The sequence below is a fragment of the Gallus gallus genome, chromosome 1 (assembly GCF_016699485.2).
Source record: "Gallus gallus isolate bGalGal1 chromosome 1, bGalGal1.mat.broiler.GRCg7b, whole genome shotgun sequence".
Lineage (NCBI taxonomy): Eukaryota > Metazoa > Chordata > Aves > Galliformes > Phasianidae > Gallus > Gallus gallus.
The window spans coordinates 183342234-183367986 of NC_052532.1; the positions used below are offsets into that span (position 1 = coordinate 183342234).

Genomic DNA, 25753 nt, shown 5'->3' on the forward strand with positions numbered 1-25753 from the left:
GTATCATTATAATTTCGAGATTTATGTGTCCAAGGAGATACAAGATGACGATAACATCAACCACAAAGTACACAGAAGCTTGTTGCTCTCTTTTAATGAAATAGTTGGCATTCCTCCTTTACAGCTTCTTACTAAGACCTTTGTGAAAAGTTGTTGTGGCAGATCCTACAATACTGATGTTTTAAAAACAAATGTACATGTATATGTATGAAGGAATCCCACCTCCCATATCATCTTGGTGGAAAAGTACATGTGGATCACAGTTTAATTTTGGATTTGGCTTGTTTGCTGGTCTATATAAGAAACCTTGTTGGCTTTTGGTACTTTGTTGTTCTATATTTCCCATATTTTGCTCAATCTATTAAAGGTGTTTACAGTGTCTTAAATGCTGTACTCTTTGACTAGAAGTATGAGTTTGGCAGCCATTTAAGAACAGAAATATCTTGTGACCTCACAGTAGTACACAAAGGTAAATAATTTCCTGGTGCAGGGAAGCATTGGAGATGTAGTTATTCCCTACATACTTGTCAGGATGTTGTCACACCAGTTATCAAGTTGCTGCAGATCTCTTGTTCCGAAGGACTTTCAGAGTCATAGCTCTCACTAAATGAGTAATCTAGTTGAGTTTTTGGGTAATCTAGTGCAGTCATGCTCAGATGGAGGAAGATATTTCCACTCTTGTATGTTTGGAGGGGAAGAGATGACTTGTTGGAAGGCAGTCACTGCTACATCAAGATGCTGGGTGAACTCCAGGATAACCTCAGGGGTAATTATGGCTGCTTCTGTCTTTCTTCCCTGCCCCATATACAAATGTTCAACTTTGTATTTTATCACAAGATGAGGCAGAGGAAGAAAGAGGCTGCCCATGGCCCAGTCGGGCAGGATAAAGTGTTTCTTTAACATCTCTGTAGTGGAGCAGGAGAAACACTCAATGTATCTTGGATGATTTTGGGCAGGATAAAAAGGCAGTGATAAAAATGAGAAAAAAAAGTTACTCACTCACAGTTGTGGTAGACAAATCGTGTTGTTCTATTATGCAGTCTTAAAAAGTTCCTTTTGTAGAAGATATGTGGGTATAGAACAAAATTATTCTTTCTAAAACTTTGACCCAAATATGCTTCAAATACTTTCAGTTTCTTTTTATTCACACTTTCTTTTACTGAAAGGAAGTTGCATCAATTTGTTATCTTATTTTCTCCATGAAAATCAAAATATGCTGAATATGTTCATTTTTGATTAACACGTATATTGCATGACTTTGCTATTCGTTTTGTTAGTTTGCGTCTTGTATCTTTTAGAAAGACTCTCATGTTATTATTTTATTATTCTTAGAAATGATGAGTGACCTAAAATTGGAGAGGAGAAAAATTAATGTTTTTTCTGTGGCCAGACATTTCTCACTGTCATTAGTAAAAGATAAACCAAGAGGCATCAGAATTTTCTTTATGAGTATCTTCTGATACTAGGTAGGTTTATTATGTGAGCTGGGCTGCTTAGTTAATCTAACAGTGGAAAAGGAGTGCAAGAAGGAAGAATAGCTGCACATCTACACATCTGTGCCAGTTTGCTCAAGCAACTGATGATTCTGTTAAGCAAATATCAAAATTGTTCATATATAATTTCTTATTGAGTTTTCTCCTTGGCTTGTGAATCTTTAATACATACATACTTTCATTATCTTCATTATCAAGTATCAAAGAAAATGTACCATAATAAAGGCAAATTCAGTGGTCAGGTCTATATTTACTAGAATTGAGAAAAAAATCTTTGAGCCTTAGCTTCATGGCCTGTACTATTAGAAGCAGCCTGTGGGTAGACATGCTAAGGGAGGCTGTTTGTAATATCCTAAAGCCAACTAACTTACTGTAATAAAGTGCTGTTCATCTTGTCACTGACACTGTTTTACTTCAAAACATAGGAAGTAAGTAAGAAGGAAGATGTCTTAACTTCAGAGAACCTGGGATAATTGCCATAAAAAGGCAAGAATGGATTGTGGTTTGATAGAAATTCTGATAGATATGGATTTTCTATATGCACAGTTCTGCATGTCAGCAAAAACAGGTCATTACATTTTTCCATGACATTCCTAACTAATTTAATGGAAGTTTATTTAAGCCATTTTTAGCCCATTTAAGCCATACCCATTTTGAAATCGAAGTCTTAGTTTTAATGGTGGCTATGGCAATCTATCTTTTATTTACAGAACGAGCCTTTTGACTTCTTACTGCATTGCAATGTCACTTACCCTGTAAATATGCATTTCGTAAAGAAGTGATTGGCGATTATTAAAACATCAAATGTAACTATCAAAAAGGAAAATATTTGCTATAATTGAGTCTTCCGTTATTACATTTTTCCCCAAAAAGGTTAAGTGTCATTTTGAAATCTCTTTTTTTTTGTGTGTGTGTGTGTGTGTGTGATTTTTTTACACAATTTGTATCAAGTATAAGACAAAGAAACAATACTTTTCAATAGAACTTGAAATGATCATGCTGTGCTTTTGTGCCTACATGGCTATGGGATGATAATGACTCCTGAAAGAACATTATAATTCCAGAAGAATCCTAGAAACTACTTCACTATGGTGAATTGTCCTTAGTGGCTTTCCCATAAAGCACTTTTCATGATCTTTTAATATTCCAGAGAGCTTTTATCTCCAGAGTTAATTTGCAGTCTTATTTAGCAATGTTTATTAGTTATAGTCTCATGTTAAAAGATCCAGCCTCCTTGTGGCTTTCAGTTATTCAGTTATGAAAGTAATAACTGTCCAGGAAAATCAACATAGATCAGGAATTAGAAAGATGCAAAAATTATTTGATTTTCCACATTCACTATTTCAGATTCATCTTTCTCTTTTTGAAAATCATGTAAGTAGAAGACTGATGCTTTTGGAATCCATAAATGTCTATGTCACTCTGTTCTCTATGAACACAGTTCAGGAGCTGACAGGAGATAGATAAAAGTCAATAAAAAGAGAATTATTTATTAAAAAGATCTAATGTTACAAGAACAGTACACAGGAACTATTATATTACTGTGTCTTCCACGTGTTATATACCATTATATATAGTATATATACAGATTGTATACAATATATCTAACATTTTGATATGGTTCATGATGGTAACTTTCTTTTTGTCTGCAAAACAAACTTTCTTAACAATTGTTCTTTTCCAGGCAGATATTGTGGCATTATACAAAAATACAGTCTCCTCAGCGATGCTAGACTGCACTATTACAAATTTTTACATGAATAAGGAGAGCTCTTCAATGCAACTAAAAAGTATGTCATGATAAAGAAACATTCTACTACAGAGTAACAAATGTGTAATACGTAGGTACTGAAACATTTAAAACATGTATTTTGCATCTAAATTTATTAATAAACATATTTTGTTCATGTTGAATATAAAACATATCCCTTTTTTTCCCTGCATTGCAATTACCTGATGGTATGTCAGCATTTCTATCTGCATTTAGTACTAGAGATTGAGATATAGCTAGATGTAGCTCTATCTCCTCATTGGACTTCCATTCTTCTTATAAAGCACAGCCATTTATTGTATTCAGAAAATTAACAAAACTGTCACCAGCAGTAATACTAGCCTTTTCGAATACTCTGAAACAAACTGCATTGGCAAGCAACTGTATAAAAAAATAGATGAAATTATGCCTAGCAAATTTATAAAATAGCCATTTTATTTTTTGGTTCATCACTTCATTCTTGTTCATTTTAATCTTTTGAAGAATGACAGGTTGCTCAGCAGCAATGCTGCTGTTTTGCAAACCACAACAGGTAGTTATTTCCTTTGAGTTTATTCTTAGGTGCATTTCACTTTCCCGACTTTCACCTCATAGGCTTTCCTACAAGCAGGGGTGGATACAAGCAGGTCTCCTGTTTGTAGCTACACAGCATTCTGGGCTCAGCTCATTATCCTGCCCTTGTTTACCTACTAACATTTTAACTAAGTACAGTTGAAGAAATTTATTAAAAATATTTGTGGATGTCATAGAATATGACAGAATCATAGAATATCCCAAGTTGGAAGGGACTCACTAGGATCTTCAAATCCAACTCATGGCTCCACACAGAGCTGCCTGAAAACTAAGCCATTTTTTGAGAGCATTGTCTGAATAGTTTTGGAACACTGGCATCCGCAATGCCACAGCCACTGCTCTGGGAAGCCTGTTCCACTCTCTCCATGAAGAACCTTCTCCTAATATCCAATCTCCACCACCAAATAAAGTAATAATCAAGTTGAATCATCTCTGAAAAATTCCAGTGTTAAATATTCAGAAGGAATGTAGTCATCAGTCAGATTTTTACCTAGCAAGCATTGTACCTCCTTGGCTACTATTTTAAAGATGCTAAGAAAGGGCATCCATCATTGGAGTATACTATCTACATCCCAAGTATCTTGCTAGTGAGCTGGAAAAATAATAGTATTTTTGTCACAGAACCTATGAGCCAAAGCAGATTTACATCAAAATTTTTAGAAGGATGGGCAGTTAGAAGAACTATGCTATTAAGACTTGCATCTTAAACACTTTTGATTTTTTTCCCAGATGAAATGTGTTCATTCTAGTCACAATAGCTAGACATGTCATGGTAAAAAAACATCCCTCGTAGCAGCATATGTACCTTAACTGTTCAAACACACACATCATATATAGTGGGGATCATTTTCTTCAGGTGCCAATATATGGAAATGCCTTCACGTGTAGAAAAATTGTCCAAATTTTGCATTGAGTGAAAAAAGTTTTTGGACAGCAAAAGCAGGGATTAGAACTGATGGCACACGATTCCTATCAGAATAATTTTATCTAATGAGCTACAGAAATAGTTCTAGGTAACAAAATGATTGGAATAATGCTCACTGGTAATTATACAAGCATTTTTTTCAAACACATTATTCTCCAAGATTTATCCTGCTGCAGTATGTAGGTGTGAATGACTACATTCCAAAATGTTAATGCTCTCTCTGTTATATGCCTTTATATATGCTTTAAGTGGATTACTGAATATATAAAGTATAGAATGTTATCTAAAAAAAATGGGTCCAGGGGAAAAAACAATGAAGGAAGTGGTAGGAAAAAGTAGGTTTATCGTCTTGGATTGCTTTATTTGTCCACTTAGCAGCCTAGTGTATATCATGTTTAAATGCCCAGTGGAGTTTTCATTGCCATATGCATTAGGAATTTTTTTTTTTTGTTTCCTATTGAAAATAAACATTTGATTGCTTTGACGTTAAATCATGCAGTATTTGATGAAAAGCAATGGCATTTGTTTCCTTTAAAGTTTATACTCAATTATTTTCAGTTTACCTCAAAATAAAATAAATGGCTTATTTTCAACTCCATTTTGCCACTTTTTGAATGTTCTGTCTAGTATTGTATTGACAATATATATATATTTTCTATTTTAATATGTATTTATGCATTTTAAGAACAAATTCTCTGTATTTCTGCAAAGCATATATAACTCAATTATATTTTTATCGCTCTCTTGCCAATAAGAACAGCCAACCATGTGGAATGCAAGAAGTGTTAGATAAAGTTGTATCAAACTTTGTTCTCTAGTTAAAGAAAGTTGTTCTTTTTTCTGAACCAAACAGATGTACTGTACTAGACACCACTGTTTAAACACCTAATGATACATAACTGGGATCACCAAAATTGAACATATTATAAAAGTAAAGTACATTTGACAGAAATTACATTTGCTTACAAAAGTTTATTACATACAGTCTGCATATTTTTGGGCCAAGAAATGTCCCCTCCCCCAGAGGACTTTTAGAAAAACTGAAGAGAAAAAACCTGATGAATTTTTTGACTGTGTCTCCAACACTCCTCTAAGTGCACCACAGGTATTTCTATGGGTCTTTAAGCATTAGCTTGGGTTTCCTGTTGCTCCACAGACATAAAACTCCATCCCTTGTTGTCATCAAGCTAAAGCAAATAAATAACAACAACAACAAAGTCTGCAGTCTTCACCATGAAGTTGAAGGAACCATCAGTACCAAAAGCAATGTTACAGAGGATGAGGAAGTAGAGAACATGTGTAAGGTGGACTGAGCACTTGTTACTTTCCCTCCTGAAACGGAAAGGAAAGTAATTAAAGAAGTGTCATAGTAAACAAATCTCAGTACATTTAGACATTAAACTTTACTCAAAGTTTGTATTCTTTGATGCTGAACAAAAGTCTAACTTTTGTGCAGAGCAAATCCAAATAAGGTTCCCTAGACAGACATAAGGAAATGAGGCTTTATGATGATATCTATAGAAACTCACATGCTGAATTCTCACATTCACTCTGTAAATTAATAGAAAGTTCATAGAAAACAGGTGAGTTTCATGCCTTAATCTTCATAAAGAATTAGGCTGCAGAAGGTTCCCTGAGTCACAATTACAAACATTCTTCTTGGAAGAAAGAATGAAAGTTTATGATTGATACTGATGTTTGTTCAGGACTTTTGCCCTGCAGGACAGTGATGTTTTTAGATCATAGCAGAATCTCTTAATTACAGTTGATATTTTAAGTATAGATTGAAGTTTCAAGTATAGTACTGAAGTACCCCTCTTCCAAATATAAGTGTAGCCTTACCTGCATAAGATGGAACTCTAATCTGGGGACTAGCAGTCCCATCACCTCCTTCACTGACTGCACAGACCTCAATAATGTAGACACCAACATCAGGAAGAATTACCACTGCAGAAGTTTTCTGTGTTTCTATAACTTGACTGTTGCTTTGGCCTTCTTGTCTAAGTAACACCTATGGCCAATAAAGTAGATAATGGTCATGGAGATCATTCAAGTTACATACTAGACATTCTGCGTTTATGATACAGCCATGAAATGTTAGCAGTTTCATGATTTTCTTATGGAAAGCAGTTATCTGCTTTATATCTCCCCTCTTTGCCCCCTCTCCTCCCACACCAAGTGGCTTCCAAATAGTAACAGCCAAGTATATTAGCAATTAATGAATGTGAAAAGTTTTTGAATAGTATCCAAAGCGAGGATATAGGACTTGCTGCCTTCCACTGTTAGGTGTTACACATTATTTTTCCAACTGACAAACTTTCTTTAAGATGCCTTTTGGGTCTCATTTGATTAAATTCTTATTCCTAAATTCATACGGATATTCACAATTTTGATGAAAGAATTTAGTTTCAAATGTAAGAAAATGCCCTAAATAAAGTCCTTACTGTGTTTACCTTAGCTGGCTAAGTCAACTCCAAATAGCTTAGATTTATCCCTGTGTCTCCTTTGAAACTCAGTACATGCTTATTTTAAGTGGGAGGAATATACTTAGCTGCCTTTTTGATATTTCAGCATAAGAGTTTCTGTTTCCAGAAAAAAAAAAAATGAAAAGGTCTAAGAGGTGTAAAAAAGCAAAGCATCTATACAAAGTTTTTCAGAATCTCACCAATGCTGATAAAGGTTAAATATTTTTCTTGCTTACTAAATCAATTTACAATTTCATGGTGATATTTTTTCTTATATCTAATGGGATATCAGATTGTAGCCCAGACAAATGGTTATACATACACTTCAGGTTACCCACAAAAATCTCACTAAGAACATAGATTATTTTTCTTTTAAATTTAAAATTTAAATGAACACCACTGCTTTTTATAATTTGTCATATAAGTATTAATTGGTATTTTGCTGTTTAGAACTTCATTATATTAAATGCCAGATGACTGTTGAACATCAACAGCATAATAAAAAATAAAAAATAAAAATAATAATAAAACATAATTTTGTTTTGTTTTCCTTCATAAAAATATTAATTTTAATTTCATTGTAAGATGTCTTACTGTTCTGCATTTATTTAGCTCTTACTGTACACACAGTTAAATTGAAGTCTTCATAGGAAATTAATTGTACTAGTCTTACTGATAGCCACTTCTCAGCCAGATATGATGAACTGATACACTCAGATAGAGCTTACTTAGTTTATAATCACTGTTTGAATGTCATAACACAGAAAATCTTGGGACATTTAGCACTTTTCAATTTTATTTATGCTTTTATGGTGAAAACTGATTTCAGATAATCTGTATAGTATACTTACACAAGAAAACTGCAAAGAGCAAAGAAGAAAATAGGGGATAGGAATAATTGTTTAGAAGAGAGGAAAGTTTGTGAGGAAGGGAAGGCACTGACCTTGTATCCCATTACCTCAGACTCATTAGCTAGAGGTCTGACTGGCTCCCATCCAAGAGACACATGAGAACCATCCTGTATCCACATAACATTACTTGGTGCTTGGCTGGGAGCTGGGAAGAAAAAAATGACAACATATACATAAACATATTTTTAGAAAGTTCCTTTGAAATCAAAACAAAATTATGTCAATCTTTTACTATATTTACAACTAGAAATGTTAACAGGCTCCCAGCTCTAGCTGGAGATTTGCTATTATTTTTTTCCTCCATATTCCATTATATTTTTTCCAGAATTATCATTTAATAGACTGTAGTGGATTGACCCAACCCAGCCCATAGATTCTTCAGAACTCACAAACTTGAACTGTTTTATCTCTGTCAAAAATGCCTTATATATTAGGAAAATTATCTTTGTTATGAATGTAATGACATATGAATTCACATCTTCATATAGAAGCAAAGCCACATATCAGAGCTATACATGATTCCTGATTATTATATTATCTTACTAAAGGGAGATCAAAGAGGGCAGAGTTTGCTTTCTGACTGCTTCTTCCTTTGAGCAAAGTTACTGAGATCACTTACGGGACTTCTTGGTTGCTACACGCACAGCAGTACTAGGTGGTCCATACCCTGCAGCATTGTATGCCCGCACAGTTAGGTGATATAACGTGTTTCCTTCTAACCCTGTCAGAAGGAGAGATGACTCATTTCCTGCAGTTTTCACCTTTTCTGCTGCTTCTTCCTGTTCCATGTCTTTCCAGTAACCAATCTGCCAACAGATGATCAAAGGAAAGATTAATACATGCATTTGGGATGCTCAAGATTTACATATTTTCACGTAGTATGTTTCTTTGCCAGTTCTGTCTGTTGTCTGATCATCTTTTTGTCTGAAGTGGTGAGAATCATAACATCATGGAACTACCTAAAGTATGTTGAATTGCTGCACACTGACAGAAGATGTGACTAGCAATATCAAAGATTAGAAGATGAGCACTGGCAGGAAGTCAAAAGTATTTCAGAGAATTGAAGAGAAGCACAATCATTTTTAAGTTGCAAGAAGTATCTATCTTCAGCCTGGAATGCTCGAGCCATATCAGTTCAAAAATGACATGAGCAATATTCACTTCCTGGCTCCTGGCCTCAGAACTGCCAGGTTTTTTATCAATGTGATGAACAGGAAATGACAAAATACCTAAGGAAATCTTGCATTGAATTGGAAAATCTTATCTGAATAAAAAGAAGGAAGTGGATTCAGTTTTAGTTCTTGGATATAGACAAGTTTCCTGTAAATGTAATTTTGATTTTTGATTTGTCTGCCCTTTCTTTTCAGAAATAACAAACGTAAATTTGGTGGTTCGTGGTCCATACTTCTGGTGTTAGTGTTGAATTTATTATAATTTCAAAGAAGGTCTAATGCTGAGCTACGAATTTGTCTAGTCTCTTTCCTCAGAGACAGATATTTGCAGGGCTTAACTGGAAAAAAAAAAACAAACCAACAAAACAATAATGTCTCTTGCTAATGTATCTAGGTGACCTCCACCAGTAAGGTAGTTCTTACAGGGCACTATTTTCCCTAGATGTCACTAATGTACCATTCAAACAGCTATATTCAGCTTACCATTTTTCGTGATGAGAACTACTTGCACTTATTCCACGTTTTGACCTTTTCTGTGAAATCTGTTATTTCATAATAAGTTATTCATATTATATCTGGATAAATTTTCCTCTGAGAAAAAGGTCATGGGAAATACGACACTTTTGAGAATATATCCCAGAAAATACTGAACGAAAAAACACAGAGGGTTCATAGAAAAATGAGACCAATGAGTACAATACTGATCTTTTATAACTGTGCTATGGCAGCCATTAAATATATATATTTATAAATATATATATAAATATATATATATATATCTCTCCAGAAAGACCTGAGGTCTTCTGAAGTCATATCTTCACTGGATTAAAGTGGCTGTGTCCCCTTTGATGGAGTATGTATCAGTTTGATCCAACACAATTAGCAACTTCCTTAATTGTAAAATTTATGTACATATTGAATTAATTCTTACTTTGATTACAGATTAGATAACGAATCTAGCTATGTTTAACAGTTGTTGAAATAAGTACGATTCTGAAATACATAGGTATTTTACTACCGGAAAGCTTGAGTAACATTGTTAGTATCTGTAGCAACACCTATTCATATCTTTCTTGGAGGGAAAAATAATTAACAATCACTCATTTACATGGTAGGACTGAACATCTAGTTATTATCTGCTGGGCAGTTAGATGAGTTCATTTTACTTCTAATGCATCTTTAGAGATACAGCACTATAATACTGAGAGTCACATGGTATTAATCAGTGTATGAATGGGTAGTGAGAGTCGTTGTCCTGAAGACCCTATTAACCAGTTAGTCAACTCTGCCAAAGATCTAACAGAGAAATGATTAGAAAGAAAAGTGGTTTGCCCAAGATCACACAAGTGGACAGTGAGTGGACAGTGGCAGGGGTGGAAATGCAACAGAAGCAGTGAAATTCTTATTCTAAGAAAGCCAGGGAGAAAAATTGAAGTAGCTCAGCAGGTCTCACTGTGGTAGCTAATTCAGAGCACACCATGCCCCAGTATACATGACAGTATGCAGAGCCCAGGTTTTGCACTGAAGCTTTGTTTTTTTGTGAAAACATGATTTTCCAGATATTGCTGCTCTCCATCATGGCTCATAAGGCACTGAAGCTAATTTTATTTTTATACGTTAAGTCTGCAAAAATAATCATGGCATATTCCCTTACTACTGCTACACCACATGACAAAGGTGTTGCTCCTTGGCATAGGGTTATATTTTGGGGAATTAAAATATATACTTTATTAACCAGCAAAAACATGAAACGTAAGTGGCAATGTTTCCATTTCAGTATCTTCTGTACTTCAAAGCCTTTAAATGTTTGGTCTCTGCTTTCAAAATTCTCCTTAAAGTTTTACCAGGTGAGTTTGGACTTTGATCTCAGAATAGGCTTCTATCTTTCTCTCTATGAACATAACTATTTGTTAATGGCTAAATGAGCTCAAGGAAAAAGTGATTAAAAAAAACTCAAATGATTTTTAACGGGGGGAGGGGAAAGCTTACATTGATTTGTACTGGGATGGAAGTACTGCTGATCTTAAAAATTGTTAGACAGGTTTCTTAAAACAGGATTTGTTTATGTACAGTTATATGCACCATTAAAAAACAAAACAAAACAAAACTAGTTATTTTCTGTAGCCTGAATTGGTCAAAAGGGATTTACCAGTTTTCATTAATGATAACTTAGAATATTAGTATAACATAGAGCATAAATTTCAGAATCACAGAATTGCAGGGGCTGGAAGGGACTTCAAGAGATCATTTAATCCATCTCCCCTGCTAAAGCAGGTACTCTACAATAGGTTGCACAGTCTCTCTAGGCAATCTGTTCCAGAGGTTCCAAATCACCTATTCCAAAAAACCTGTTCCAAATCACAGAAGTTTAACTCGGATTTTAAAAAAGGGAAAAACAAACAAACAAACAAACAAACAACAAAAAAAATTTCCTTTGTTTAATACACTATTGCTTGCAAGGTTTTAAAATTTTTCTGTTCTTTCTTTTTGTTTGTCATCTAGAGAAAGTTTTCATATCTGGTTCCCAGGAATCCACATCTTTGTGAAAGGGAGAGGGCAATAATGATTAAACAACTGAGCAGATGCAGGAATACATAGTTTTCTGCTTTGTCCTGACAGTTTATTAAATAATCCTTGAAAGTAAGACATTGCATCATAGACAATGCTACCTTAATATTTTTGAACCTCTAATGCTCACAGACAACTTTCTCAAAGTTTTAGGTTTAAAGATATCTTAAATAATAGTCTTCTCCCCAGTCAGTTTATATGATATTCATGACAGCACTTCATAATAACTAATTTCAGGTCCTCTTCTTTAAATCCAGTACAGTAAGAGTTACAGTCTGTATATTCTTTCTGTTGACCAATGCTCCAAATAAAGCATTTCAAATAAGAGCCTGAAGTAGGTAGGATGAATAGAGGTGTTTATTGCAGTCTGGATAGAACACAGAAAATTCCCTGGTCTCTCTGATTTACCAACACCAACAGTTCCGATGTAACTGAAAATGAACTTGGAGAGATCTCAGAGTACACAAGGTGCTTGGAGGAAGGAAAGAAAAGTGAGCTGAAAGAACTGCTGCTAGCCCTGAAAAAGAGAAACCACGATTCAGATTTCATACAACTTGTTCTAAGTATCATTTGCAGAAAATCTATTGGCTCCTTGAGCTCGCACAGTGTGCAATCCTGCAAATGTTAGCACCAGCACAAAAGCAGCGGTAGAACCAAGCACTTAGGTCAGGAAAATGCATCTACTGCTGCTTTTTGCATCACCTCAAAATACTGGTGTGAGTGTTTTCAGAACAAGATGAAATGTTCCTGCAAAAATGCCAATCAACCTCAGTTGCTTGACTCCTATCATAATGATTGCTGACTGAAAAGGAGAAAGAAAACACTGTTCAGTAAGCCTAGGCTTTGGGTCTTCCCTGGAATATCTTGCACCCTCCTCTTTTTTTCAGGTACTCTCATCTTCCACAAAGTCCTGCATACACCTAAGATGAAGACTCATATTGTAGCTCAACATTGAGAAGTATCATCAAATATCTAGTAATATTTTCCTATGAAAAATCAACAATTTTTTAGGTTTCTGATTTTGGTTAATAGCAGTCCTGTAGCAAACTATTCCTGACACAAAAGTGAATGCATTAGACACACATGACACTGCAAAGAGAATGGGTCTCTTTAGACCCTTATGAAAGATCTAAAATGTGATCCATACCCTAGAGACTTGAAAAGCTGTTGGAATCCTGTGAGAAATGTTTATAGCCTTCAAGATTTTAAAGGGATTTGTGCAATTTTACAGGCTAAGTTGACATATTTAAAGCTATCCAGTTGCTTATTGCATGTTTGGGAAAATTCATTCATTCCAAAAGCAAAATCTGGTAAATTGATATGCAGGCTGATGAAACTCTAATTCCTCTTTTTCTGTCTTGCTTTACTAGCATTTTGTAAAAGCACTGATACATCCTTTCTCATCTACACTGAGTAGCAACTGAGTAAATTAAAAAAAAAAAAAATCCCAAAATCATGTAGATGTAATTTCCATGGCATAAACAGACAAAGAACATCTAAGAAACAGCAAAAACTTTTAGATGTTTCTCTTTGAAAAGAGATTCAGGGTTTTCCGGTTTTTATCCATTCTGGTTGCAAGATAATCTTTTGATATGCTTAGTCAAGCTCCTGCCCCTTGGGGGGATTCAAATGGCAAAGATCTATACTTAATATTAGCTGGAAAAGAATAAATAAAATAAAAAAATATGTTCTTCCACACAGTAATTCTTTCCCTTTCCGTTCCCTACCAGTGAGTGACAAAGAAAATATTGCCTAAGGCTGAAATAGATTTTATAACCTTCAGGTTATGGATTCTAAACAGTAAGTATTAACCACACACTGTATTTTTCTACCATTCTGACAAAGTTTTCAAGCTACTTCTACTTCATCAGAGTGTAGCTGACACATATTTAGTAAGGTCGAGTGGACAGCTGACAAATCTGTACTGAAGTCAGGAATAATATGTGCTTTGGAAGATGCAAATGAGTACTGCAAACCTTGCATAAAACTCATGTGACATAACAGTTAACACTGCCTTTCAGGGATGACAATGTGCAATTGGACAAGTTACTGTGCCTTTCATTACTCCTTAGTACAAAGTGCAAACAGGGCTGGAGTGAAACTGGGTCACTCCAGACTTGTCTCTATATAGTAAATACTCTGTCACTTTCGTTGATTAGAGACCAAGCATTCAACCACTAGAAAAATAACACCTCCCCCTTCTATAATACTACTGCTAAAAGGCCAGGAAATTTGAAGTGTGTGTAGGTGGTTGTCTCTGCTGTGGTGGCCATGGGCAGAATACAAATTGAGACATGAGAACAGACTGGCTGGTCAGATTATTTTGCATGGGCTGTGGCTTCACATGCTTTAGAGATAACATTGTACTCATGGTCCATGATAATTCTATGTTAGGAGACAACTGTTAACAAAAAAGAAATCATTCATCTTTTTATCAAAGTCACTGTTTTTTTGTATATTTTTTTATTTGCTATTTGAGAATTACTAGAGCTACAGACTGTGTTCTGCACAGTCCTACATATGATTAAACCTTGAAAAACAGGTTTTAGCTTAAATTAGTGTTCAGCAAAACTGAAGAAAGTGAATCATGATGGGAAGCAGATTTTTTGCTATACAGGACCCTTCCTTTTGCACCAAAGGAATGGTTTAAAGAGATACTATCAGTATGTAAGCAAAATTGGACTGATAGTGTGGATTTAGAGTTTCTAAATGGATACTGGAATGCACTGACTCCCTACACTGATCCTTTCAGCTATTATCTCCTTTCTGATGAAATCTTTCCCAAAAACAGAACTGAAAACTCTAGCAATATCATCCTTGGATTGCGTTCTGTCCTGCTGAATCATTCAGGGCAGTACTACGTACTCTTCTGTTTATGTAGTAAAGGCGGCTGTGAACATCATTCTTTCTGGGAATGGGAATGAAAAGGGCAAATACTATTCCCTGAAATAGTTCTTTGTCAGAAAGTGAGCAAAGAAATTCTGACTAAAATGAGCATGAGCAAAGAGGGAAAAAAAAGTTATTCCTATCCTCAAATAAAAGTAGCAGCCTCAGAAGAAGGCTCTAATTCCTTCATGGAGAGAGACAGAAGCAGGGATGTATTTTATATGTTTCATTTTTGTGTTGTGTAAACTACAGATACTTTTCTTGAAATATTTACTCTGTAGTCTTCACACTAGAATCCTACAACTAGTGTATGGCAGTGAGGAGACAAAGTGTTAATAAAGTTCAATGTTAATGACTACAATACCAATAACAACCTCCATGTTCATTCCTGAGAAGTCAATGAGGGCAGTAGAGTAATTAAATGCTACTGTTGGCATTGAAACATGCTGCACTCTGGGTCTAAATACATTCCAGGACAGGAAGATCACCTCTGATATGAAGAATCCACTATTCTGTCTGTCAGAGCTATCTATTAGTAGGACTTATCAGTAGAGCTAAGGAAACTGATTTGTAGCAAGTAAGTAATGAAAGCAAAGCACATTCAAGTTATGAAAGAATAAATTTTAGAGAAAATGTTTTCATCTGAAAAAGAAAATGTCTGTTTTTATTTTAAAATGATTCAAGACAAACCTCACAGAACATTTTGAGAATCAATGTGATGATGGAATGAGGATAAGGGTAAAAATAGTAGGTGTAACTTAAAGACGTCAAGATGCCTGAGAGGGAGTAAAAAAAAAGTCAACTTTGTAAAGAGAAAAAGAAAAGGTGCAGTGAGTAAGCTATTTCAGAGGATAAAAGCCTGGCCTGGAAATTGAAGACAGAGGTTAGTAACAAGTGCAACACTTCAGTGTGGACAGAAACAATATCTGTAAGGTGAAAATAATCTCTATTGGATATAATTTTGTTCTCTTTATACATAGCAGTCTTAAAGGTAAATGGTCAGGTATCATTTTTACTGCAAGAAGCAAGCTATATGCAAATAGTAAAAATACTTTTAACATAAAGGAGCAACAGGGCTAAAGCACAGTGAGAGAGAACTGACAGTTTGCAGAGTTCAGCATGGAAACGTATGTAGGGAAGAAACTCGGGCAAGTGACAGACCCCGGGGTTCTTGTCATAGTCACAGACTGAACAAACTGTAAAGGAATATCTAAGTTGCAAGAATTCACAGCAAATCATGTAGGAAAAAGAGTAAAATAACTGTTTAAACTGTGCAGTAAATGTGCTCTACTAGACAGGGCTGTCCAGTCCAAGGCTGGGGAGTGTAGTGGCTCTGGTGGAGTGCATGTTTTTACACTCAAAGGCCATTGGTGATGGTTGCCCAATCCCAGCTCTTGACCAGGTATGCTGCTGAGGGTACACATTGTGTTAGTGTGTTACTGGATAACAAGACTCAAACACAGCTCAGGAAATTGTTACAACTAAACTGTAGAGACTGAACTGTAGAGGAGACTGTGAGTCAGCATACTCCTGTCAGGAGTGCTTTTGTGATTACCTGAGAAGGACTGAGGAGGGTGAGGGTGGCATTGCTCCCTCAGAGGAAGTGTGGCAGGATCAGATGTTGTCATCACGACTCAGAGTAGAACTGAGACCTCCTAGGAATGGACTAAGTCTGATCTGATCTATAGATTGGTAACCCTGCCTATGGCAGGGGGATGGAGCTTGTTGATCATTAAGATCCCTTTCAACCTAAGCCACTCTATGATTCTATAAAGTCTCTTTGCAGCATGACAGGATCCTCTTAAGGACTGGAGATCAAATCTGCCCTGTTCTTCACTGGCCAACAGAATGTGGGGCAACAGCAAGAGTTTCTCTTTTGAGTATTTAAGTATGATATTGTTGGTGGAGTTGTGCAGTTATGACAGGACTATAACACTTCTGCAGATACATTTTCTGGGAACTTGATATAATAGTGCTGGTATGATGTAAGTTTTTGAATCACGGCTTACATGACAAAGACTCAAAGAGTCATTGAAGAAGATGCAAGAAGTAAGTACTTATTACTGAACCAGATAAGCATGCCTCATTCAAAAATCTTTTAGTTCAATTACTTAATTCATACCTGATCTGGACAAAGGAAATCAAGTTATATACCGTAAAGTGAGAGCTACCTTAATGTGTAATGCTCTCATAGGCTATCTTTCTTCACAATTTCAAATATCATATATGTAGGCTGAAAGGACAAATAAAAGTACTGAATCATTTTTTTACAGAATGCTTGAACTCATAACATCATTTTAATTTGAACATAAGGCAGAGATGAACACAAATCCACGTTTCTTAGTCAATATTAGAGCTATCATGAATTTGCCAAAGGTTAATAACAAGAACATGAAGGATATGAAAAGTTTTAGCTCAGAGTTTTCCTTGAAAATAATTTTTCAGGACTTTCTGGAGGAAAATATATGTATTTTCTCAAGATTTAAAATAAAAATAAGCACTACACAGGAGCTGAGTTTAAGAAGCTATATTAAATTCTGGGAACTTGTACTACAAAATAATTAAGATGCTTGCACTTTGAGAGTAAAAATATTATTCAGTGATCTTAATAACATTAATTGCTGCACTGTAACTTATATTTGGATTCAACCTGTCAGTCTTTAGGTATCCGTTACACTAGTATCTGCCTCAGATCTACTTCTTTACAATCTTTTCTTTCCTACTGCAGACAAGAAGGAAAGGATCAGCACTCTCAAAATGACTAAAGTGGGTGAGATAACCTGCACTGCAAAAACAGTAAATTGAGCAGCAGTGTAACTGATTTAGGATGGATCACAGTGGCCCCAAAAGACAGGTTTAGTCCTAGTTTCAGTCTGTTCCTGGGGAATTGGAATGTAAACTGGATCCAAAGATACAACTGGATCCAGCGGACCAAGATGGTGCAATGCCAATGCTGGTTTCAGGTCCCAGATCACAAGGGTCATTTCCAAGCCTTCCCTTTTTTTGTTGACAGTGCTGCTGCTGCTTCCCCTCCTGCCATCCAACCTTTTGTGATCTGCCCAGCAGATGTCCCCCGGCCACTGCTGGATGAGAGCACAGGGATGGCAGAGGCTGCTTTGCTGTATATTGGTTGCTCTCAGTAAATAATAACAAGTTTGAACTGGTCGCTTGGATCTGGAAACAGTCAATACCTAATCTTCCCCAGCCTGTGAAAGAGGCCTGCTGGGTCACTTGTGGTTCTTTCAGCCCTTTTTGAAGTGTCTAAGAGATGTTATGGGAACTGGTGTTGAATAGTTTTCAAGCACAAATAAATAAAAGATGTGCCAGTACTACAGCTGTGACCATTGTTCTGCAGCTAGTTATGTGTATGCTAAAATGAGTATATTTTCCGTTGAAGTTTAACTACTCCACAGGTTAACAGAATGCAATGCTAGCAAAAGCAACAAGACTTCTCATTATGATATTCTGTGTTCATACCTCAAATCCCTGTGGTCTTCCTAGACTTTCTTTAATATGTTTCCACGCAACAAGAATCTCTGATACAGACAAACTCGTAGCTTTGACATCGATAGGAGCAGCAGTGGGTTCTGTATTAAGAAAAATTGAAACAATAAACCTCCACTGTAACAACTTGTATTTATCAAAAACACTCCATCTGAAACTGTCATTTGCTTCCTTTATTCTACCTTAATACTCACAAGAAGGTATGACACTTATGGGGAACATGAAAAACTGAACAAGATAAAGAGATTATTATTGTTGTACTTCTTTATTTGTGCCATGCTACATCAATATCTTATCGCAGATGATGGGTGCAGTAAACTGTGACAGGATCCCTTATGATTTTTTTGAAAATCTTTTATGTTTGTAAATGACCTCCTCCTTCCCCCTACCTCTCATCCTATTTGATCTGCTTTGCTTTAGAAATAAATGGAGTGTTCATTCTCTTCCTGGCTTTTGAGTGCTTTTTTTCCAGCACAGATTGAATGATACCTAACTACGGTGCTCTGTCAATCCTATGAAGTATTTACTCTTTGAGGTCCTATGTTCCTCTCATTATCTGTGTTGTTACCATTGGCCTTAAGTCTGTGTTTCTATCCCCATGCTACTTGTAGGACGCTGTGTAGTTTTGGCCTTTTGATGATCTGGACCAGAGAACATGTAAATCTAGGGTGGTCATCCCTGCCCTCTCTCTGGGATGAGCATCCTTTAATGCAGCAGGGGAACGGAAAACGTGCACACCACTGGCTTAGGGATGCCCAATTTTGTTGCCATAGTCAAATTTTACTTTGCACTTTGAAATAAGTGAGCACTTCATAGAGGTCCAGCTTCCTTTGGTGGCTGGATAGTTATCTGGGTAAATACAGAGAGTTTTGCTGAGATATGCTTTGAACCACAGCAAAAAATTGTATCCTCATTTAAGTGCACTGGGAGAGTGTCCCAAAATATTCATGTATCAAACCGTGACTTGAGCTAAGGAAATCTTTTGCATTTTCTGCTTTACTACCTAAACGTTATTGAAAAGTTGCCCAAGACAGGGTATAGAGATAAGGCTTGAATACAGTACCAGCTTCTCTCCACTTTTCTGGTGAAGTTCACTTGCTCAGCAAAAAGGTGAGTTTGCATTCCTCTGTATTAGAAGAGCCTGCAATTTCTTCCTTGGCCTAATGTTCTTCATTACATTTCTAACATGTTGATCTGATCTTGAAGGGCAGGCAGAGGTCCTGGCTTTTATGTTATGGGGAGGCACATCAAAGAACTTTGTAAAAAATATGTTTTGGAGGCTCATCTAAGAAGGCTACAGGAAAGGAATTTCCTTATGGAGCAGTCTGAGTTGAAATGATATATTTTTCTCACTGATCAAACTGCCTCAGTAAGATGTTTAGCTACTTTCCTTTCTCTGATCATGTTGCAGGAATTGTTCTGGCACTGCTGCCCTATACATTTTCTCTGATATGGATTGTACATTTTTTCATCCCTTTTGATGTCAGATTTTTAATGTTTGCATCTCTTTTTGATCTTCTTTTTTATTTACTTCTAAAGAAAATAAGCATTTCTGATGTGATTCAAAATGGTATTCATCTAGAATGAGACTTACTAATGAATATCATACATGTATGAAACTTTTCAGGTTAAAAGAAAAAGAGAAAAAGAAGTAAAAATATCTAGGAATAAATAAAATGCACTTCTGAATTCAATACTGAAAGAAATGTGCTATGAAGAAACGTATTCCTCATAATATGATTTTCTGTTCCATAGTTACACCCTGCTTTCTGTTTCAGGTACTACTAAGATTTGTGCAGCAAAGGCTATTTTCTATTTTTTGTATTATTGAAGCAATTACCTTGTTGTCAGAAAAGATTGCAGTGGGATGCATAATTTGTGATGTACACAAAATGGTGGTTGGCAGCCTTTACACTTTCTATAAATGCACAAACCATTTCCTCTTCATAGCATTCACTAAGGGAGGTTATGTATTGCTCAGAATAGAAGGCTGAGTATTTCCTGATATTTTTAAAAATTGTTTTGAACAAATAGAGTAGAAATAGTTAGTGTTTTTTTTTTTTTAATGTGAAGAAAATTTATTTCTTTCATATCCAAAAATTATTTACTGTAATTTCACAGATATTAGACATTAAGAATGTAAGTGTTCACCAAAAAAAGAGAAATTATATATTTAGGAACAAGGTATTTTATGACTGTTTGAAAGTTTATGGAGATGAAATAACATTTTATATGGATTCAGATAGGATGAGGATCATATAATTTCTGGTGATATAATATACATTCTGTGTTCAATGTCATGCTTTATTCTGTGTGTCTAAAACTAACGATAAGTTTGATAGGTTCATTAGTTTTCCCATTATGGTCACTGATGCTATGATCTTATTCTGTTCTTAATATCTTGTCATTATATTAAATCTATTGGTATCTTCCTGAGATCATGCTGACAGAAAAAGAAAGGCAAACATCTTTAATGATTTCTATAATATACCTCAATCAAATTAAAGATGAAGCGTGGTAATTTCTCAAAAGGCTATGTGCAATGTCCAAAAAACATTGTCTTTCCATTTGCTACAATCACACTGTAAGGACACATTTAATCTGCTGCACTTTGAGATGACCATAATAAAGCAAAGCCAGGAATTACAGTAATCATATTGATCTGACATTCAGAGAGGGAATTCTGAATTTCAGTACTGGCAGACAGAAAAATGAATAGTTGTTTACTGGGTTTCTATTTCTCAAAATAAACCAGTCCATTTTTTTCTGAAATGTTCATCCTTGAAGATTTCCATGTGATCTAACAAAAACAAATAAACAAAAAAGCATAACTAAAACCAAATTCAAGGAACTCTTGTATTTTTCTTCTTTAATTACTTTGTGGAATGAAACTTCAGTCAGGACCTCTTGCTCAGATACATGATATGCATTTACTTCTCATTTTGACTCCAGAAGAGAACTTTATACACTTCCCTAACTTCAGTATCTGAGCTTTCATTAAAATGTAATGTTAATGTTGTAAATATCATCCTGAGTAATTGAATATAGTTAAGATTTTAGGACTTCAGCAAAGAGCCTTGACAGATCATTCCTTTCTGTGGGGAAAAAAATAAAACACACACACAAAAGAGATTTATCAAAAAGGAAAATGGAAGGAGGAAAAAGGAGGAGTCCCTCTTGTGTCATCCTGTAGATAAAGAAAGTAGAATTATTTGCCACAAGATCTTCCAAATCAGAGCACCTCCATCTTTCATTCCTGAGAAAAGCCAAGAGACATTATGCTCAGTTCCACCACACAGACTGATGGATGCATGTCCCTAGATGGGATACTCCAACAGATCTATGATGGCGTGTCTGCCTGCAGGTTAACACTGCATCCAGCATCTTGTGCTAGAAAGGGAAAAGGACATTGACAGAAGAGGAAACACAAAACCAGAGACATGAGTTTAAAAAGCTGGTAACCAAAACAACAAAAATCAGGTGACTGGTCTGATCTCTTGGACTTCTACCTCTTTTTCTATATCCACATTTTCTCTGAACAATGTCTTTCCACGGAATGTTAAAGCAGAGACAAACCAGAGGGGAAGGGAATGAGCTATCAGTGAAGCAGTGATCAGGCCTGCAGTGCTGAGCTCTGGCCTGGCTCTCCTGTATTTATTAGAGTAGAAGCCATGCTTGTGTGGCAGAGCTTCTGAAGACCACTCCTGTAATGCCACTCCTGCATAAACATTGTTCCCAGTATCCATATTCCCATGACTCTCCCTTCTCAATGGAATGCTCTAAGGAATGAATGAGTCTAGAGCATTGCTTGTATACCAGTAGCATCAAAGGAATTTTTAACAAACTCTTACATATCAGGATTAGAATTTCATCTTTAATATTCCAATGAAGACAGCTCAGGACAAATTTTTCAGGATCCAACCTGGATGGATCAGCTGACAGAAGCAGAAAATAATCTGCTGTAGTGTACAGCTAATGGTACAACTTATTAATTTTCAGGTTCACCTAAACTCCATGGAGCTCAGCTTTCATTATGAAATGATCTACAGGACTTCTTGAATGTAAGGCTATATTTAAAAGAGTGTAATTGCATATTCTTTCTTCTAGATGAAAAAATAAAGGTAATTTTAAAGTATTTAAGTAAGGACTCAGGATGAAAAACAAGGGGGGATGGACCTAACCAGAACAATCCTTCAGTCTTAAGTGATTCAATATCATCATCCACTGTCTGTCCTGATGAAAAGCAAATTCAAGATATGAAGGAACAAAACTGCAAGGGCTGTTACATGGCCCTTTCAGATAACTGAGAAGCTTAGTTATCTGTTGGCTCAATGATATAGTACAAACCTATACAAAGCAAGAGCAAAAACTCCCTGTAGAATCCTTGTATCTTGTGTTACAAAAGTGCATCTGGGATCCCTCAGGAGTTTTTACACAAACACAGCATGACTCAGAGTCTTCAGGCTTTTCTTGTACTGCTCAGAGCTCTCTTTTTCATATCTAGAAGTTTTTAGTAGTATTCACTACACTGTTTATAAAAATTATGAAACCTTCATTTTTGTGAAGATGATTTCTTCTGGTGCCCAAAGGAAAAGATAGGTACTGAATCTAACTGAACTTGTTCTATATCTCCCATTGTGGCAACCATGCTAAAAAAACCTTTATAAAAGATTTAGCTCGTCTCGATGCCAAATGGGTTCGGTTCCCTCTTTCTCCCAGAAGTCTACTTCTACATCCTTATATATCTTCACAAATTTCTATTCTACGTGTATTCTAATTCTTATTCATTCTTATGCTGGTAGTTTATGTCTATGCTTGTAAGCTAACCAGGCACAGGGAGACAAGGTACCAGCCTGAGCATGGATATGTAATTTCCCATAATGTTGTTTGCATGGTCCGTGGTGAAGTATTGACACTGGGCAATTACTGCTGCCCCAAACTATGTCCAGCCAGGGGTGATTTCTGGGAGGTCTGTGAATGCAACAAGTTCTAGGAGAGGTCAATAGTGTGGTTGCACTCCAGAGTGTTCAAATGTGCAGTTGTGAACCCTTTTTGGCCAGCTGGCATCAGGCATGAAGAACATCTGCCTTGTTTTATTTGCTAAAAATGATGTAACGTCTTTGTCCTTTATGTTTAAAAGCTCTTCGCTATGTCGAATATTTTCTCCAATTTGCAGACAGCTTTCTATCCCAGCTCAGCCATTTTCTGCTGGGAAAGCAAAACAAGCTCTCAAATTTCTGCTCGTTTCTTGATGGTCTTGTTAAACCTCTGAATCTATCTTGAGTTCTTTGTTGAGCATAAGCAGCAAGAACTTTAAGTAAGATTGTAGCAAAGCTTTGAGACAGTTTTATCAGAATCATGCCCTGACGTGAATTATAACATTTGAAATTGTATTTAGTACAGGTTTCAATTATTCGATTTCCATTTTCTAATGGAAAGGCTTGTTTCTTTTCTCATTATGTACATTTGCATGCTGTTTGTATTTCTTTTGCCTATGTTCTCCAATTCACATTTTTCCTATTTATTATTCAGATCTTTCCCAGCATTAAAAGAGTATCATGACATTGCAATAACAGCAGTATCATAACCATGCTCTTCTGCTAGCATTTGGAATACGAAACATATGAGCTGAGATTGAACTTTAAGAAATTCTGCCAGTAGCCTTCCAACTATATATTTTCCTTTCAGTACTTTTGTCTGTCATCATTTTCCTAATCGGTTTCATACTGTATTTACAGCTTTTGTATTGTCTTATGCTTTTTCCAACCTTTCCTCTTTTTTTTTCTTTACCAAGAGAGTGGTGAAGTGCTGAAACAGGCTGCCCAGAAAGGTTGTGGATGCCCCATCCCCGGAGTTGTTCAAGACCAGGTTGGATGCGGCCCTGGGCAGACTGGTCTAGTATTAGATATGGAGGTTGGTTGCCCTGCCTGAGGCAGGGGTGTTGAAGCTTGATGAACATTGAGGTCCCTTCCAACCCAAGCCATTCTATGATTCTATGAACTCAAGAAGTATTTCACACCACATCAGTGTTTCTTCTGTAATCCAGATAATCTGAAATCCACTTTTTTTTTTTTTTAATTCAAATTAATACCTCATTTGTATTTCACATGATCTTTCTGTTTTATACCATAATGTATACTATTTCCCATTTATATACACTTTTAAAATTTCTGTCTTGATTTGATGTGAAGCTTACAATATTTTGTGGTTATGCTTTTACAAATGTGGTGGCAAAAGTACTTTTTAATGTGCATATATAGAAAGAATTTTCTTGATAATAATTTATTTTTGCTACTTTTTCATTACTTTGAGATGGAAAATATCTTCCCCCATGGCTTTGAGCATATTAAAAGGTCTGACTTTTACCATCAATGGTAGTCATGAGTAGAAAAAGAGATTAAATTTCATTATTAAATATCATTATTGGTACATGTAGATGGTGAAGTCTGAATTGTTTAAATTAGAAAAGGCTGAGTTTTTAAGAAATTGACAGTACTGAAGTTTTTCACTACAGATGTAAAAATGGGTATATTTGCACATTCTTATCAGCCATTCTACTTATATAACCTTATTTATGCAAAGTGAATAGTACAGTCCATTCCTTGATTTTCTTTAATATTAATGTATTATTTACTTCTTTTTTTCTGGTTTATTAAATTAAAAAAAAATCTCACTTCACTTTTTGGCAAAACTTGTATTGTTCTTATCCCTTTCATTACTTATATTTCACTATAAGGAAAATAAGTTCAAGTCCATCAGACTAACACCACTAAGTCCACCACTACAGTACAAGCATAATATACGTTTTACTTAATCTTAATATCCTTTAGTGGGCATACCTCTAAATCCTCTGATGTAGTGTATTGCCATGTAAATGTACAGTTTCTTGCCGTATTAATTTTAGATAGATTTTACGCCTTTGACTTAGAGACATTACAAAACACTTTCATTTCCCCTCATTTTTATAGCTACTACTTATTGACTAGCTTCCTGCTATTTAATGACTAGATCCATCGCTATTTGTTAAGATTAACTTTTCTACAGAGTCTTAATTATTTACCAAAACAAGGCTATAGTAACATTATTTCTTCTCAGTAGAGTCAGTAAATAATCTGCTAATTATCGCAGACAGAATAAGGTCATTAGTGGTATTTGCTATCCAAACTACTCTGCGCTGCTAAATTTTCTCATAAATAACAGTGTCATGCAAAATTTATCTAAAATTAGAAAGGTGTAATTAGAAAGGCACAATTTGGAGCCACCACAACTGGGCCCTGACAACATGTGATAGGTGACAGTATGAAGGTAGATTACAATATGTAGTTTTGCTGCCTTTCTTTCTTTCCTTCTTTTTTTTTTTTTTTTTTTGAGATTCTCTTTTTATTGAACTTTCTGATTAGAGTATGAAATTGTTAAATAACACAATCATTACTATCAGTTTCACAGTTTCATTTACTATTGAGAAAAAAAAAAAGGAAGTCAAAT

At 35.5% G+C, this 25753-nt stretch overlaps 1 protein-coding gene across 9 annotated transcripts in view; it reads right to left on the minus strand.

Moving 5' to 3' along the window:
- Nucleotides 1-2908: 2908 nt before the first annotated feature.
- Nucleotides 2909-25753, minus strand: part of CNTN5 (contactin 5) — a 603593-nt gene continuing 580748 nt past the window's right edge. For 6 of the 9 annotated variants that reach the window (XM_015279880.4, XM_015279870.4, XM_040707026.2 and 3 more), the window contains 5 exons: nucleotides 18242-18351; nucleotides 8758-8944; nucleotides 8171-8283; nucleotides 6605-6773; nucleotides 2909-6094 (listed from right to left, as the gene is read on the minus strand). In XM_015279880.4, the coding sequence (XP_015135366.2) occupies nucleotides 5991-6094; nucleotides 6605-6773; nucleotides 8171-8283; nucleotides 8758-8944; nucleotides 18242-18351 (683 nt within the window). In that variant the 3' untranslated portion in view covers nucleotides 2909-5990. 9 annotated transcript variants of the gene reach the window in all.